This window comes from Gaeumannomyces tritici, assembly GCF_000145635.1.
Source record: "Gaeumannomyces tritici R3-111a-1 unplaced genomic scaffold supercont2.34, whole genome shotgun sequence".
In the NCBI taxonomy this organism is placed as follows: domain Eukaryota; kingdom Fungi; phylum Ascomycota; class Sordariomycetes; order Magnaporthales; family Magnaporthaceae; genus Gaeumannomyces; species Gaeumannomyces tritici.
Window position 1 is genome coordinate 1 of NW_008804578.1, and position 17,437 is coordinate 17,437.

At 58.4% G+C, this 17,437-nt stretch overlaps 5 protein-coding genes across 5 annotated transcripts; 2 read left to right on the top strand and 3 right to left on the bottom strand.

The window, feature by feature from the left end:
* Window positions 1-184: 184 nt before the first annotated feature.
* On the bottom strand, window positions 185-3,219 carry GGTG_13684 (hypothetical protein). Its single transcript, XM_009231601.1, has 3 exons — window positions 2,965-3,219; window positions 2,807-2,885; window positions 185-2,743 (listed from the first exon to the last, which is right to left on the bottom strand). Exons 1-3 carry the CDS (start codon window positions 3,002-3,004, stop codon window positions 580-582), a joined length of 2,283 nt encoding a protein of 760 aa, XP_009229865.1. The 5' UTR covers window positions 3,005-3,219; the 3' UTR covers window positions 185-579.
* A 1,558-nt stretch (window positions 3,220-4,777) lies between these two features.
* Window positions 4,778-6,269, top strand: GGTG_13685 (hypothetical protein). The gene has a single exon (XM_009231602.1). The coding sequence runs from the start codon at window positions 4,991-4,993 to the stop codon at window positions 5,675-5,677; it is 687 nt and encodes a 228-aa protein (XP_009229866.1). The 5' UTR covers window positions 4,778-4,990; the 3' UTR covers window positions 5,678-6,269.
* On the bottom strand, window positions 5,973-7,278 carry GGTG_13686 (hypothetical protein). Its single transcript, XM_009231603.1, has 2 exons — window positions 6,724-7,278; window positions 5,973-6,645 (listed from the first exon to the last, which is right to left on the bottom strand). The coding sequence occupies exon 1, from the start codon at window positions 7,209-7,211 to the stop codon at window positions 6,789-6,791; it is 423 nt and encodes a 140-aa protein (XP_009229867.1). The 5' UTR covers window positions 7,212-7,278; the 3' UTR covers window positions 5,973-6,645; window positions 6,724-6,788.
* Window positions 7,279-8,905: 1,627 nt separating this feature from the next.
* GGTG_13687 (hypothetical protein) lies at window positions 8,906-12,625 on the bottom strand (the record flags this gene model as incomplete). The annotated part of the gene is made up of 5 exons (XM_009231604.1): window positions 8,906-10,319; window positions 10,546-10,725; window positions 11,079-11,386; window positions 11,715-11,872; window positions 12,216-12,625. 5 exons carry the CDS (start codon window positions 12,623-12,625, stop codon window positions 10,107-10,109), a joined length of 1,269 nt encoding a protein of 422 aa, XP_009229868.1. The 3' UTR covers window positions 8,906-10,106.
* Window positions 12,626-14,641: 2,016 nt separating this feature from the next.
* Window positions 14,642-17,384, top strand: GGTG_13688 (hypothetical protein; the record flags this gene model as incomplete). Its single annotated transcript, XM_009231605.1, has 4 exons — window positions 14,642-14,992; window positions 15,109-16,370; window positions 16,475-16,900; window positions 17,364-17,384. Exons 1-4 carry the CDS (start codon window positions 14,737-14,739, stop codon window positions 17,382-17,384), a joined length of 1,965 nt encoding a protein of 654 aa, XP_009229869.1. The 5' UTR covers window positions 14,642-14,736.
* Window positions 17,385-17,437: the final 53 nt, after the last annotated feature.

A 17,437-nucleotide genomic window follows, 5' to 3' on the forward strand; every position in this document is an offset into this window, starting at 1 on the left:
GAAGACTATACTAGTCCCGTCGTCTCTCTCTCTCTCTCTCTCTCTCTCTCTCTCTCTCTCTCTGGAGAGAATTGTTATTTCATTTCCGACTGCGGTCGAGCACACACATTCTTGGCACACAAACAAACGCTCTTGGTCATGGGCTACCAGGCGCCGCCCTCGTGCGACTAGAACCTTATACTTTGCGTAGATTTCAACATGTTCCATGGTCCAAACATGCAAGCTGATGGACGAAGTGTATGCCTATTACTCTATACAAGTCGTCTGCGAGAAAGAAAACGGTATAGTTCGCACCACTTTGTGCGCAAGACGAACGCCAGACAGAAGGAAGACCGAGTATAAAAAGAGACGCTGACCTTTCCGCAGTTGGTATAACTTTGCATGCCTCGTCCAAGTGAAGATTGTGTGCGCGTTGTCGACATTGTGAATAGCGAATAAATCATCAACCCACTGCGCCTCACACTCCCCCCCGATCCGCCCAAATTCCAAGCCACATACATACATACACCCCCTTTTCCGATAGAGACGAGGGGAAAATAGAAAAAGGTAAAAATAAAAATAAATAGAAAGGCTCATCACTCACCAGGCCCACAGCACCTTGTGGTGCAACACCCTCGCGTCTAGCCTCTCAACCTCGTGCGGCGTTATCCACGAGTCGTTGGTGGGCAGCTTCGCAAAGACGCTGGCGCCCTTCCAGACGACGACCTGCTCGTCCATGTCGCGGGCGCTGCGGCTGACGAGGATGCGGTCCGTCAGGTCCGGACGGCGGGCCTTGAGCTTCTCCTCGAGGACGGGGGCGAAGTTTGCCACCTTTGCGCCGCCGCCGATGACCATGATGGAGCCGAGCAGGTCGCGCAGCTTCTTGTCCTCGCCCTTGGCCGCGTTCTGGATCGACATCATGATGGCCATGTCGAGCGGCACCACGGGCAGCACCGAGTCGCGCTCCACCGCGAGCGCCTTTTGCGTCCGCGCCAGGTTCTCGATGAACATGACGGGCGGGTGCGCCTGCTGTTGTTGCTGCTGCTGCTGCTGCTGCGCCGGCCCGCCGTTGGCGAAGCCCGCCGCGCCGCCTCCAAACGACGGCGCGGGGGTGCCGCCGCTCCTGCCGTTCGGGGCCGGGCTGCTGGTGCCGTTGGTATCCTTGCCGCCGGTGAAGACAAAGGGCGCGGGGACGGGGGTGCTGGCGCCCTCCGGGGCTGGCGATGGCGCGTTGGACCCCAGCGGCGTCCCGTTGGCGTCGGCGCCGCGGTTGAGGTAGTTGAACGGCTGAGCCTTCTCCTTGCCCGGCGTCGGCATCTCCTGCGAGACCCCGTTGGCCGTGGCCGCCCCGATCGTGGGCTTGACGTGGGCCAGGGCGGCGAACTGGGCCGCCGACGTCGGGTCGTCGGGGTACTCGACATCGTAGGCGTTGTAAGATCGGTCGATGAGCTTCCTCCGTCCACGAAGCTTGGTGCTGCCGTCAAAGATTGTCGGGTCGAAGACGCCCATTGATGCCAGGAGACCTTGGTCGTACAGCTTAAAACTGTACTTCTGGGTCGGCTGGTTGGGCGCGCGCACGTGGAATGTATTCTCGACAACCTTGATGTTCTCCTGTGACAGCGTCGCGTACTTGATCTTGAGCTCCTCGGCCAGCAAAAAGTCGTAGCGCCGCCGCAAGTTGATGTCCTCGTAGGGCAGGTTGTCATATAGCATCATCTTGATGAATGTCTCGGTCACATCGTAGCCGCCAAATTTGAGGTTTACGCGCGAGTCCTCGACACAAAGGCCGTCCTCGACGCACGTAATGGACGTCTTCTGCGCGCCCACATCGACGACGCAGGCCTGGGTGTAGCCGGCGCCAAAGGTGGCCGCCATGCTCTCCTGGATGAAGCACACCTTGTTGAACTCGAACCACTTCATGCACGACCGCAACGCCGCCTCGACGTACTTCTTGTCGTAGAGATCTGGGATGACAAAGACGCACGAGTACTGCGGCCATGTGCTGTTGCGCGTCAGCCCTAGCTCCTGGCGGATAGCCCTGTCCAGGATGGTCTCGAAGTCGTCGTAGAGCCGCTCGGCCGACGTGTACTCGTCCTCGTTCAGCCATCCTGACTGTATCGGCCACCAGAGCTTGAACTTGGGTGCCGAGTCGTTGGGAATCAACTGTGCTTGCTGTCCAATAAAGCAGGATGCGACAGATGATGGGTCCTCGCCCGAGTTCACGTCGGTCCACTCGACCTCGATGGGGTCGTTGTGTTTCTTGATCGTCTCGGCCTTGGTGCGGCGGTTGAAGTTCTGGACAAGCTCCTTGGAGTTGGGCAGGACCTTGCGCTTGTTTGCGCGCATGTCGACCTTGAGGTCGTTACTGATCTTCAGGTACTTCTTGGACCACTCCTCGCCGTACATCTGCTCCTGGGTCGAGGCCTCGAACTGGCGGCGAGGCAGCGCCTCGTGCTCCTCATCCTCAGTCTGGGGCCACTTTGTGGCGACCACCATGGGGACCGTCTTGGGCAGGGCGTCGCTGGCAAAACCGATGCGCAGGTTCTGGCTGCCGGGGTGGATGACGATGATCTTGGATGGGTCGAGAGCGGCTGGAGTCGGGGCGGGGCCGTCGTCGGCCTGCATGTCGGGCACGGGCAGCGGGAGGTCGCCATGTTGGTTGAGGGCGCGATCGCGATCCTTTGCGTTCTGCACGAGCCTATCGCGCGTCGCATCGCCCTGGAGACGGAGGGCCAGGACCTGGTCATCGCGCTTCATGTACTCTCTTCCAGGCTGTCAGCAGCGAAACGGTTTGGAAACGGCGGCGGCGGAGGCGGAGGCGGCGTACGTGTAGTAGTTTTTTTGGTTGATTTGCGGGACGTCGGGCCAGCTCGACTGCTTCATGCCATTGTCGGTGCGCTCCAGTCCTGTGAAGGATGCTCGTCAGCCAAGGAACGAGCTGGAGCGACAAAGGAGCAGCACGGCGCGGCTTGCGCGACAACTTACCTTCCCGAAGGAGGACGCGCTCGCTGACTTTGCCAACCATCTTGACAGCTCCGTGACGATGCTGTCTCGCGGTCAAGTGGCGGCTAGCGGATGCAGTGGATGGGCAGGGCGATGGGTTTGTTGCATGGGCGTCTGGGTTTGGTTCGAGAATGGGAAGCGGAGTTTGTCGCGTGGTGGGCAATTTTGAGGCTCCAACTCCGCTCAATTGCACTCAACTCAACTATGTTCTGCTTCCGTCGTCGCACAGCTTGAGAGGAGCTGGACAAAATAATGGACCCTGTATGCCGCGGAAATCATCTCCAGTTTAGTCCCTATTCGTTCTAGCTCGCGGTTTGAGGCCCCGCCAGCCAGCGGGTTGTGGGTCTCAGCCTTCGTGGAGAAGAGCTCTAACAGACTGTACTCGACCACAATGAACCCAAGCAGAAAACGTTCCCGCGATAAAGCTTTATATAAATGGGTATTTACACCTGCCTAGACAGAGACATGTAAGAGCTGGAGACGAGATTGAACGACCCGTAAGGCACGTCCGAGGGCTTCACCTCACTATTCTAGGCGCTACTTGCTTGAGCTGATATTCTGTGTTGGTTGTTGGAAATCAAAGACTCGATGTCCCACACCGACAGGAAGCATTTGTTAAAGGGAAGGCGCTTGTAGCTATTATTCATGTCATATATCGACAGCTCAATCACAAAAGCTCGCACGGAGACAATCCAGCAGGACTGGATCAAAAGCAAGACTGTATCTCCGTATCGAGCAGCGGGGGAAGCTCGGATGAGATTGGCTACACGACAAATGACACAAAAACAGCAATCGGTTCCTTTCTCATGGCCATTTCATCACTCGACGATTTACACGAGGTCTCAGCCCAGCGGCGTCATCTAATGCGTGCCGCCATCGCGGGCGGTTTTACCGACTCGAATCACCTAACCCTACGCCGCGGAAAGGATCTTTGGCTGGAATCAACCTACCGTTGCCCTGGTTTCTGCTAAATAAGGTTGCACCAAAAATACTGCAACCCGGATAGTAGGCAACTTATTCCAAGACCATAAATACCTACCGAGATGCCCATAAACATCCCAGGCAGTTGATGTCATTGGCGCCATCTGGGGGTTACAAACTGAACAAGTATCGGATACAGACCGCGTGGGTGCATGAGTACCATAATACTTGATGGTCTGGTCACATTGTCGGCAGAAGTGCATGTACATGGCGAACGATGGTCCAAGGTTGCACACACATCTTTCTAAGCCAGACTTCTGTCAGTTTTCTCTATACCAGAAACGGATAGGCGATGCAGCTATCGCCCTGCTGAGTGATAGCGCCCGAGTGTTTCCGGCGAGCGGCTGTCTGTTTTGTGCGTGTGTAAGTGCCGGTGTTGAGTGCAAATATTGCGCATAGACGACTTTATTGACGGCGAGGCAATGTAATGCTGAACGAGAGCCATCAGCGACCAAAGCATAGACGAGATGGAGGTGGTGCTGATCCTGTCGAAAGCATGACGGGAGGGAAGCGAACACGGATGTGTCATTCAGTTGCATGTCGTGGCTGAGAACACCAGGCAAAGCTACGTGCTCGACATCGGAGTCCGGGCCGAACCCCCATCAAAGGCATTGATGCGTCTGCGCGGATTCCGTACATACAGGTACGGCGTCTGGAGGCTGAAAGGGCCGAAGCCGAAGCGAGTGCGTTCAGACAAAGAAAGCCATGGGTCAATCTCGCCCACCCTTACACGCGGGGTCACCTGACGGACACGCAAAGCTTACCGATGACGTATGCGCGGCCTGACGAGGCAACCACGGACTTTCTCACAAGCGAACACGCTCACCATACCTCACATCGTGGCACCTATGTGTCCTCTCTCCCACATACGAGCCGAAGGATTGCGCCAAGAAGGCACCCCTAAAACACTACAGCCGTACCCGGGTTTCTCTCGAGTTGAAACATTCGCCCTCCCCTCTCGCAGATCATCACAATCAGGCCTAGCCGCCTCGAAATAGACCGCATAAGCATCATCGTCCAGGACACCATGCCGCCGATCCCCATATACACAAAGAGCCCCATAAACGCCAACAAGGCGTCCGGGGTCACACCGCAGACTGCCTCTAGTGAGGCTGAGAAGCAGCCTGCAGCCCAGGCGCCGCCCGCGACGACGACGGCAGCGGCCAGCGGCCAGCCCACCCGCACCTCCCAGTACCCGCCAGCGCAGCCGGGCGCGGTGCCGTCCGTCCCAGCCCCCACGGGCTCCCTCACAGGACTAGCTGGACCACCGCCGGCACAGCCGGGAGCAGTGCCGCCTCCCCCCAGGGCCGGCGAGGCGTACCAACCACCGGCGCCGCCGGAGCCGGCTGCTGCCCCGCAATACCCGCCGCCGCCACCGCAAGTATCCATCCCCAGCCCGGTAGCCCCTCTTCACTACGGCGGCACCGCGACCGCCACTGGGCCACTGCCTGGAAGGGGAAATACTGGCGTCACGCAACTGCCGGGCAGCAGCGGAGCCGCGGGCACGGGCACGGGCATTTACCCGAACCCCAACAATGCCATCTCATCTCCCTACGCGGGTCAGTACCAAGCCTACGGGGCCGGCACGGCCGACCCAAGCGACGACGACCAGGGCGAGGGGGTGTGGGACTCGGCAAAGAAGTACATGCAGGCCGCCGGCAGCAAGCTCTCTGCAGCCGAGTCGGAAGTTTGGAAGAGGATCAACAAGCAGTAGGTGGTAGCCGACGAGGGGGCTGACTTGCCCGCGCGGGACGAGAACGGAAATCAAAGGGGAGCGCGCACAGGAGACTCGGCATACGGCAAGTCTAGGCTTGGGGGAGTGGCAAATGCGTGAGGTCGAGCTCAGGGAGCCGCATGACGGAAATGGCCACGATGTCGCCATCAGGGTTGCAATGTCATTTCAAAAGAGCCCAGCTTGCCCAAGCTCAGCCCCACGGTTCGATGGGCCGACTCCTCCAGCTCCCGTCAGCCCCTTTGTTTCCCAGAAGGTGAGCCTCAGGAGGCGAGTGGGCGAATACACCACTGTGCGGCATCTGGAATTTGGTTGGCTGTGCCCCTTGAGCCAATGAATGTGGAAGGGAGACTGGGCTGAGCTACGACATCAAACACGCTGATAAGACCCTAGGCTTCCAATGGGGAGAAAGTGAGAAAAGCGATAAATGACAAAAAAAAAAAATCATTAACAAATAAACGGCGCCTCGACGCATCAACAATCCTACGCTGGAGGTTTCGTTTGTGGGCTCGCCTAGACATGGACCGGAAAATAGGGAGATGGTTGTAGGGGGGTAAATCCTCCCGAGAAACCAAACAGTTTGTCGGGCTTTTTTCGTCTTCGCAAGCGCGCTTCCCCCAGAGTCGGAACCGCCGATCCAAGATTCAAGGAGATTAACCCGGGAAACAAGAAGAAAAAAAACGCAATAGAAACAGGGGCGAGGCAAGCGCAAGCATGATGCCATCTCCACCGGGAGGGCTGGCCAAGTCGGCCGCTAGAAGCCCAAAGAACAAGATACGAGCAAGGCAGCCGGGGGGTTGCTCTTTCGACTTGCCTATTACGAAATGGCGCCTCCTCCAGAGGGGAGCTGGGCGGCATATCCGGTTCAGGAACCTGTGGGAGGAGTTTACGATTCGATCCCAAGATGGAGCCGCGCCGCCATCGGGGAGGGTGAAGGCGATAGCGGCTGCCTTCTCTCCCCGATGTCAACGTGTGTGCTCGCGTGTGTGTGTGTGTGTGTGTGTGTGTGTGTGTATGCCGGATCCTACCTCTGGCCCATGCCCTGTCGGCTCCGCCTCCCTCTCCAACACCTGCCTATGGGGGATTTGTCGCGTCATCGACTGGGGACGCAAAGGCGCGGCGGCCGGGGCAGACACAAGGCAGGGCAGCCAACCACACACGATGGCTCCTCCTCCTCCTCCAACTCCTCATTCGGCGGTGCGGCCAGCGGAGCAGCGACAATTTCCCAAAACGGCGAGCGTTGTAATGCGTCCGAAACGCCCTGCTTCCTTGTCACGGGATGTCCGGACAAGGAGGAAGCGGCGGCGAGCCCCACAGAACAAGTCGTGGAACGCGCGTAGAAGCACTTCAACATTTTTTTGGTCCTTGTGGTTTTTTGCCTGCTTGAGCGCCCCGGTCTGGCAGGCTGAGCCTCTCCCCGACCATCCATCACTGCAACCTTCCCAAGACGGGTCGTTCGGGGGCATGGAGAGGTGGGAAAGGGGATTACCGGATAGGATGAGGGGGATGTCTGCATGCAGTAGCTGCGAGGCGATGGCGTGGGCGCAGAGGCCAATCGACCTGGACAAAAGCTTCCAAGTTCGAGGTCGCCGTTTGCTCGTGAACGCCGCAACCCAACATGAGTCGCATATCCGCGGGGGAGAAGGGCCCCGCAACGGTGGGCATTCTCCGTTTTTTTTTTGGGGTCTCTTTTTGTTTTCTCCTTTTTCTTTTATTCCCGTCACAGGTGAAGAAGGGTGAAGGAAGAGGTGTGCGTCGGTTGGGTTGCAGCCAATCCCACACTGGTAGTGAGACGTGGTAGTCCCACCCCCCTTGGGACAGGGACAGGAAACGGGAGGAGAAACGAGACGAGGTGTTTTCAAAACCGCGTACGCTACAACTCTAAAGATAGAACCGAGAGATCGAGACGGGACGAGGTCGAGTGCACCCAAAAAAAAAAAAAAAAAAAACGAAGAGGGAAAGAGTCGAGATCTCCATGGGATGGTGGGGTCTTGTCTCTAGGCTGCTAACTGACGTTTGTCTAATCGAGCCACAGCAAGCTGGACCATCTCGATTTGCTGTGAGCAAGGGGTGGGAGGACAACACCCTTGTGCCCGGGCAGCCCACAGCCAGCCAGACTTGTGCGCCGCGAAAGCCGTCGATTCTCTTGAGATGGACGCAGGTACCGAACAGGCACCGACAAACCCCCTGCGCCTCTTGGTGTTCTGATGTTCTGCAGGTGAGCTGGAGCGCGTTGGACACCTCTCCAAGAAAAATGCATGTCCCTCCCTATTCGCGAATTCGCAATGCCCCTCCCCTGGTCTAGCAGGCAGGCCCTTCGCCACCCGTCCGTAATGTCGTCAACGATCCATGCGCTGCTGGCGATCACTACTACTACTGTACGGCCGAGCACCAAGGAGGCTTTTGCAAGCCACCAGGCAAGGGATCGACTTCAGGCGCAGCACAGGCAAGCAGAAGAAAAAAGACCTCGGCCCACTTTTGCATCAGTCGTCTTGCGGCCCAGTGGGCGGTCCCAAGCCCGATCGGTTCGTTCAACGGTGAGGCTGGCGTGGCTGGCTAGCGCAAGCGCGGGCCCCGGAAAAACCTTTGTTGGCAAAGAGCATCGCATTACGGCAATAATTAACGTGCGTCCGTGGGAGGTACATGGGGGGGATATAAGATGAGAATTAATATGGACCATCAAGCGCAGCGCAGCGCCAGCTTGCTGCACTCGGATCACGAGCGTGTCTGTGTCTGTGACTGGCTGGCCCGAGGACGTTGCCGCCCGGGACCCAGGCATTAACCTGGCGCAGATATCGGGCAGGGATTTAGATGGGATGGCCTCACCAACGAAGCCCGGCCGGCTCCCCATTTTGCCAAGGAAGAGGAGGGGGAGAGACGCGTAGCCTAGGTGGCTACCTAGTGCCTAGGCACGACGGGTCTCGGAAAGGACAGCTAACGCAAAGAACCGGATGCGGGATGCAGAGACGCCACATGCAAGGCGCGACTGACTGACGGACTGACTGCAGGGAGACGGGATGCAGGTAATGAAGCTGTGTCCCGGCAGCCGGTAACCTATCGCCCTAGTCTAGCACGTTCCGCAAATAAAGGTCCGACGTCCTCATGCGTAGAATCATTGACTGCGGCAATACAGAGAAATATAGTGATAGGAAAAACACGAGTCGTGCAAGAAGGCAGAGTTGGAAATGATATGAAAAGACAAGACATGGTTGGAAAATGGCGCTTCTAGTTGGCTTTTTCGGACCTGTGTGTATATTTTTGTGTACCTATTTCTATCCGAGCGTCGTGTCCTTGACCAACCGGGGTCTCTGCTGCGAGCAGAACTGGGCTGAATCATCAAAGCGCAGCCGGTTCTTCTCTGCCGCCCGCCAGCTTTTGAGCTGCAATGTGGACCAAAAAAAGAAAAACGTTCCCAGGCGTCTGTGTGTCGACTACGTTGCATCAGGCACTGGCTGCCCTCTTTTTTCTTCTTCTTTTTTTCCCCCGTGTGCTTCTTTTCATTTTCATACGTTTTGATGGTGTGGTTTTCAGCATGGATGGGGCACACTGTTCCAGCCGTCAGCCAACATACAGTTTTGGCAGTTTTAGCAGCCGCGTCATCCATTGTTTTTGGAATGTCGAACCCTCGCTAGTGTCGCCGTTGTAGGCAAGGCGGGCTGGAGTCGGAAACTCGCAAAACCTGGATCGACAGCCTCCTGACGTTTTGGTTGCGGGGCAAACAACTTTTTTTTCTTTCCTTGTCGCTGACGCCAGCAACGTGATTGCGTCCAAGGCGGCGACGAGGCCAGCGAGTTGCAGAGGAATTACAAAACAATCCGGTGGATCGCTGGGCCCGTCAAACAAAGCCAAGTGGGAAAAGGACAGGAGATCAGGACGCCATGGGTTTGTTGGGGCGAGCATGTGGCTCGCGCGCGACCAGCGGGAAACAACCTGACCCCATACGCAACTGAAGGGCAATCAGGAGCGGCTCAGGAGTTGGTTGGGCTGCCCGGGTGGTTCGAGACTCGAGATTGTGTGGCACAGGGTTTAAACAACCGCCCGTTGAACCGTCCCAATGTTGGCGGCGACTAGGGTGCAGAAAACAGACGTTGTGAATCCGTGACAAAAAGAAGAGTTGACACCGCCCCTCTTTTTCTTTCCCTCTCTCTTCTCTTTCTCTTTGCGTGGTTAGGGCCAGCCTGCGACGTCGGGGGAAGGGCTGAGAAGGGACAAAACCAGATGCCGTCTCCGCACCCAGGCTGGACACCGATACCACCCAGGCAGGAGAATCCGGATACCACCCAGCCCAGACAGACCGCCGGTTGCTAGGTAGATGCTGGACCGTGGCGACCGTCAAATATCAACAAGGCTCACGCTGTCCGTTGGCCAGACGTCGCAGCCGAGAGAAACCAAGCTCCTCCCCATCGCGACATCAGTTCTTGGGCGGCGGTGGGCCACCGTCGTGGCACGTGTGGGCGCGGGGTTTGGCGACGGGGCTTTTTATGGTTTCCTTCGCCTGCCTGGGCTGGGGCGGCCGGGCGTGGGCAGCGCGGGTGTCACCTGATGGCGCCTGTGGCCCGTCCAGGCCAAGGCGTTGTAGCGTAGCGAGCGAGGGTCGGAGCGAGAAGGTCGGGCGGACGGTTAGCTAGGGCGGCATGCTGCTGCGTATTGACGTGGTGACGGCAGGGCCTGTGGCCCGACAGGGATGGCGGGCCCTTCTGTAACAGATCTGAGACGGAACGGAGGGCCCTGTCAGCCCACCCCTGCCTGTATGTACACCCCCTTGGGCCAAACCATGATGGGCTGCAGCAGCCCTCTTGGTGGGCTCGCCCTTTCCCGCCTCCACTCGCCCCGGGCCTCGTCGGACCAACCAGTTGCGCGAACGAGAACGAGGGACGCGACGGAGGGCCCTCTGCCTTCCTCTCTCCCCCACCTCCGCAGAGCTGCAGCTCGCTCTGCAGGTGCTGCCAGCCGAATGGGAGGGTTGCACTGGCAGGAACCCCCTGCGTCGTCGCCCGGCACTGCCCAATCAGAGCCGCCACGGCCGAGAGCTAAAAGTTGACCTCAAACGAAACCCGCTTTTCTTTTTCAACGACAGGCCATCCAAACCACGCCGCTCAACAACACCACGGCCCTAGGTCGGTGGTAGGCAGTGAGTAGGTAGGTATATGCCCTTTTTATCCCTTCCATATACCCTCTCTAGTCTGCCCCCCCCTTCATCTGTCCGCTGCACAACTCAACTGCCCTGCTGCCCCCAGCTGCAGCTGCCGTTGGTGGGACAGCTTGTGCGGAGAGCCAGTCGACCCGCGCGCTGTGCAGGGGGAGGAGGATGGGAAGGAAAAGCAAGACAAGGGCGGACGAATCGAATACTCGACAGGCCCCCAGCTTCGGCCGCCACACGCACGCACACTGCCAACGCCGGCCGGCCTGTCATCCAGTCGTCGGCCTGGAACGAGCCTCCAATACTGGTTGGTTCTTCCCACCTCGGCCGGGTAAATTCAGACCGAATTTGTAAGGACCTCGCGGCGCGCGGGGGGAGGAGGTTTGCGATAGAGAGCCGGGGCCCGCCCTGCGCGTGTCGTATGAGCCGACTTTGTCTCTCCTCCACCTCGACGTCGCTACGATGATCAGATGACGGATGATAGCAGGCATCGTTGACAACAGCTGCGTCCGCCTTGCGCGCGCGCGCGTTGCATTCGGGACTTGACATGTCTGTGTGTGAATGCTTAAAAGACATGAGGCCAAAAAAAAAAAAAAAAAAAAAAAAAAAAAGGGAGCCAAGCGAGCACGACGACGGGCTTTCCATATCGGGATGGATGGATCTCGGATCCCAAGACATTCGGAACAGGGCTGCGCCTTGATCACCCGCGCTTGACGTGTTCATCCTGTGGAGAATCCGCCGCAGCAGAAAAGAAAATCTCGACGGGGTTGCCCCCTGCTTTTGCGCCGAGGAGGGGGGCGAATACGCGCGCGCACAAACGCACACACACACACACACACACACACACACACACACACACTCGCTCACTCACTCACTCACTCACACGCTTGGATGCAGGTGGCACACACACTCGCGAGAACGTGCAGACATAGCCGGCGAAGCCTAGACCTGTAATATCAAGAACCGCGCCGTGAATGTTGGTTGGGCGGAGGCCGCCCGCATGGATCAATTTTGTTTCTCCCTCCGCCTTCTTCCCCCTTTTATTTTCCGTTTGTCGCCAGTCACAGCTCAACTTCTTATCGAGGAGGGAAACGTGACGCCATGTCAACCAAGGTAAATGTCGGACCGGCTCTTCCACCAGGGGCTTTTTTTTTTTTTTTTTTTTTTTTTTTGGTGACAAAACGAACAGCCAGGGAGTTTGTGCAAAAACCCCACTGTTTCTGGCGTCGGTCTGTTTCCGTGTCCGGCAAATAACCTTTGGAAGGATTTGCAGCGCATCTTGCGAGGGCAGGTCGACCCCCATCTGGGCGTAGTCGGCTCCATTTTGTGTTTTCATTTTTTTCTCTCTTTTTCTGTCGTCCGTCGGATGTTCCGCAGGACGAGACAGTGGTGGGGATTGGGGGTAACTCTGGGACCCAGCCAGTCTCCACATGACCCTCGCCCGAGAACCCCAGCACGGCCGAACACGGCCAAGGGAGGGATGTGGCCCTCGCCATTTTCGGTCTCCTCGTCGCCAACCCTGCTCGACCCTGCTGGTGCGGCGGTGCCTCGACCTTCTTGTTGCTGCCCTGCTCGTCAGGCCAAGGTCCAGCGCCCTCGCCCAGCCCCAGCCCAGCAAGCTCCCCGGGTGAGACAAGCCACCGCCTGCTACAAGTCGTAGGGACGGCGACGAACCCGCCTGCGCCAAACTCGGCATTTCCATGTGCCTCCTCGGCTGCTCCCACCGCAAGCCCGAGAGCACGACGACCCCTGCCGATGGCGACTGGCTCTCCTCGCAATGGAGCGGGCATGGGGATGGGTGGTGGTGGTTGCTGCTGCTGCTGGCAGCTTCAGCTTCAGCTGCAGAGAGCCTCCTTCGTTTCGCGACTGGCCACCCTATCCAAAAAGGCAAAAAAAAAAAAAGGGCTGGCTGGTTGGTCTGATGCGATCGAGGCGGGTCCTCTCTTCTCATCGTCTTTAGTCTGTCTCCCTGGCCATCGGACGACAATGAGTGGCTGCGCTCACTCGGTATTTGCTTTCTAGGAAAAAAAAAAAAAAAAAAGGAATGCCCTCCTTAACCCTTTTCATCACCTTCTCAAGTTCGGGAGGGGTTTTTTTTTATCCTTGTCGTTGGCTGCATCCGTGCGACCTCCACGTGTGAATGGCTCTCATCTCATGGCTAGTCTTTTTTGCTACCTCCTTTTTATTCCCTTCTGAGCTCTATCCGTCTCCTCGCCTGTGCCGAATACGTGAGCGCCCTAGTCCGGGCCCTGGCCATGGCTGAGCTCGAGTGAGATCTCTGGGGTCTGTGGGCAGCCTGTCAGACCTGTTTTATCCTTGTCTCCTCTCCTTCCAAAAGCAGCCGCGTCTGGGACTCTGGGTCCGTCCCTGGTCCAGCGGCACCTCAGTCGTCCCCTGCACCCCGTCATCCCACAGCCAGATGCAACCCTGTCGGCCCTGTACGGCGAATCCCTACCCCCATCAACACCCCCGTCGCAGGCCAAGGACTTTCACCCACACCCACCTCCTCTCCAGTCCACCAGCACCGGCCATGCTTGTATCAGGGAATCCGGCTGGACTCCTACCGGCGTTCCGGGCAAGACCGTGCTGTGCTGCTCGCCTCCTCCATGGGTGATGCCTCATCGGTCCACCCTCCTTCTCTTATACCTCCCGGTCTCCTGCACCGCCCCTCTTCCAGCTGGCTTTGTCTTGCTTCCCCTTTCGCATCCGTCCCGCTCACCGGCCAGTACCATCTTCAATTTACTAGTCACTTCCTTTTTTTTTTTTTTCCACCCCTAGCTTTAGAATTTGCAGCGGTAACCCTCTCTGTCTCTCCTTGTTTCTCAGACACCCCCTCTCCCTGCCCCGCCGATAACCCATCTGCTGGTCTATATTACACCAAGAGCTGGCTCTCTTTCCCTTCCCGGCCGCCAGCCGCCAGTGCGATTATCTACCGAGCCCCGACTCCCCTCGCCACGGCTCAACCACGCTCCTTCTCTCACATACTTCCAACAAGCGTATCACTGCTGCCATCCATCACCAACACGATCGCCGCTCTCACGCTCTACCGAACACGACTTTCATAATACGTCGACGAAGCCGGACCACACTCTCTCTTGGACGCGAGGGCATTACAATCATTATATAACACCAGGCCAGCCACACTACGCCATATACCAGACCAGACTCGCAGTAGAGCCGCTCAGCCCAACGCAAAAAGAAAAACATCACGCATCTTTCACAGCCGGTCCCGAGAACGAGAGGGAGCCACCCAGCCTACTAGCCACGACCGGAGCAACTAGCGCAGTCCTTACCACCTGATACTCACCCCTCGGTGTCACATCCCGGCTCGCCACTTACTCGACTCGCGGCCTCCCCCTCCCAGGGAGCAGATTTTTTTGGGGCGGCACTTTTTTGCTGGCCTCTGCGTCCGCCGCGCACCCCAGGTACGTCCCCCAAGATGGCCTGACGGGCTCTTGAACCACCCCCCCCTCGCCCGCGTGTCCGCCGATGCAACATGCCCCTGTAGAGCCGCCCATCCTGCTCTCGCTGGCCCGCCATGTTAGGTCGCCTTTTCCGTCTCTGGGCTTTATGCTAACAGCCAGCTGCGGGTTCAGCTTCAGGCACATAATAGATTAACTGCACACTCCCTTGTAAAGAGACCTGTATGCCATGGACTCAGGTCAGGCACAGCTGTATGCCGTCCCAACTCCCACTAACACTACACCAACCGCAACCGGAGTGATCATCGACCGTCGTCGGCAAGACACTTCCTTTTGAGGCATCTCAACTCACATATAATATCTCGTCCCACAGAGGCCAACAGATACCCGACCATTCCTTCATTCCAGCCAGCGCCGTCTCAACAGACAGCAGGCTCAGAGGAGACTCTTCTACCCCCAGACCACCGACCACCGCCAGCATGAGTGGAAGCGAGATGCCCAAGACGGAGCCCATGAGCCAGCCACAGGGAGTCTGGTCGACGCCAGTATCCCAGGGTATGCGCCCACGGCCCGCAACCATCCACGAGGGCTTCTCGTACTGCATGGGAGAGGGATACGATGGCCTCCCGGCTTGGGATTCGTCGACGTTGCCGCTGCAGCAGACCCCGAGCGACATCTCGTCCAGGCCCATCTCTGTCCACCAGGACTTCTATCCTCCCACAACCATGGAGGCCAGTAAGTCTCTAGCATTTTCTATGCCTGTCTTGGCGCCCTCCCCCTTGGGCTCCCCTTGGGCTCCCCCTTGGGAGGCTTCGTGCTTGTTTGAGACCACGACTGACAGCTCGGACCAGACTCTTGGGTGCAAAAGCCGTGTGGGGATGAAAACATGGACATCCAGGGGATAGAGGGCGACATGATCGGCCAGGCTTACACAGCAGACGAGGCGATACCGATCCTGGACCTCCGCTACCCCAACTCCCACATGGAGGGAGACTCGATGAGCTTCGACCACGCCATGAACGCGCGAAGGATGTCGGGCTCATCTTTTACCATGTCGACCACGGGAATCTCGGAGATGACTTCGTACGAGGACTTCTCGGCGGCCATGTCGGACGCCCCATCCTTCACTTCCGACTATCCTCCGCCGTCCAACAGGAACTCCTTAATGTCGTCGACCCAGCTTTCACCAGTCGCGTCCCCGCGGATGACACCACAGAGCCGATCGGAGCTGGTGAGGACGCAGAGCCGAGGGAGGGCATCGCCTTCGCCCAGGCCCGGCATGCGCTCGGCACCGTACAGCGTCGAGCGTGGGCAGAACAAGAGGTGGTCGACGGGCTCGTACGGCACCACGCCCAACCGGAGGCCATCCCCCTTCGTCTACCACCACCCCCACGACGCATACGGGCCCCGCATGTCGTCCCGACACTCATCGCCGACGATTGCGCACACCCAGGTGCCGCTCAACATGGGCAACCTGCAGTCGATGCAGCAGCAGCCGCCACCGCCCTTCTTCATGCCCCCGAACCCCGCGTTCCCGAGGCACAGCATGCTCCTGCCGTCGCAGCTGCCGTCCAACGCCTTCCACCACGACCCTCACCACCAGTTCGACAACCCGCCGCCGCTCATGTCGCACGGGCTCTTCCGAATGCTGCAGAGCAACGCCGACCCCCACTCCCTCCACGGCCACTACCATGACCTGTCGGACCCGCCGGACCTGTACGCCTCGCTGCACGAGGAGCAGATCCCGCCGCCCCCCGAGGACATGAACCCGTCCGATCCCGACCTAATCCCCCACGAGCAGGAGCTGAGGTTCGACGGCGACCTGTACACGCCCAGGTGGGTGCGCGGGCACGGCAACAAGAGGGAGGGCTGGTGCGGCATCTGCAAGCCCGGCAGGTGGCTCGTCCTGAAGAACTCGGCATTTTGGTACGACAAGAGCTTCACGCACGGCATCAGCGCCGCCACGGGCAGCCCCTTCCAGGAGCCTCAGGAGACGAGGCGGATGGACGGCAACCCGGACGTGTGGGAGGGGCTGTGCGGGAGCTGCAACGACTGGATCGCGCTCGTCAGCAGCAAAAAGAAGGGCACGACCTGGTTCAGGCACGCATACAAGGTACGTCGACGTCGTCGATGGGAGTTGGCGGCCATGACTGGTGTGGTGGTCATGACCCCCCGAGTTTTTATGCGCGACCGCTGACTTTTTAAACGCAAATATAGTGCCATACGCACCCCAAGATCAAGGACGCCCCCAAGCGGAGGCGGGAAAGCAGCCACACCCGCCTGGCCGCGTCCAACATGGCCAAGCCCAAGACGGAGCCCCAGGCGCCCATAACGCCCCAGATGACGCCCGGGTCGGTGACCGTGTCCATGGTCAACACGCCGACGGTGCCGGCCATGCCCCATCTCTCCCACCAGCAGATGCAGCAGTTCCAGACGCCCCAGCAGCAGCAGCAGCAGATGCAGACGCCCCAGCACCACCACCACCACCAGCACAACAATATGGTGGCGCCCATGTCGTCGCCCATACACCCGCAGGACCAGGCCGCCGCCATGATGCAGCCGCCCACGCCGCGCCACCACCTGCACCCGACCAGCCAGCCCATGCACGCGCCCCCGCCCGCCCACCCGCAGATGCACATCCAGGTCGCCCAGGCGCCCCCGCAGCACCCGCAGCCCAGGCCCACGAACCTGCACAACGCGCTGGACGACCTGGCAAACATGATCTGATCTGACCCATGTCGTTCTGTCTACTCTGTGGTGCCCCAAGAGGGAGGGGGTAGGCACAATACGTCAGGCGACACCATGAAAACAACAATACCCTAAACATTTTCTTTTCTTTTGTGGGGATACCATCTCATCTCTTATCTCTACAAATCGATACGCGTCATGACCCGTTTTCCTTTCCATCATCTCCTCCTTTTCTTCTTTTTCTTCCTCTTCTTCCTTATATACTTGCCTCTTACCTCTTTTTTTTGGGGGTGCCTTGGCCTCTTATTTATACCTCGGGAGATGCGACGACGAAAGGCTTTCGTTTTTTTGGGCGGGAATACCTGGAGAGCATGGAGAGTTGGATGCCGGGGCTGTCTATACAAACCCCCCTTCACAGGGGGCTCAACACGGGGGCTGAACCTGCATAATAGCAGCAAAGCTTTGTTATTTCCTTTTTTTTTTTTNTTTTTT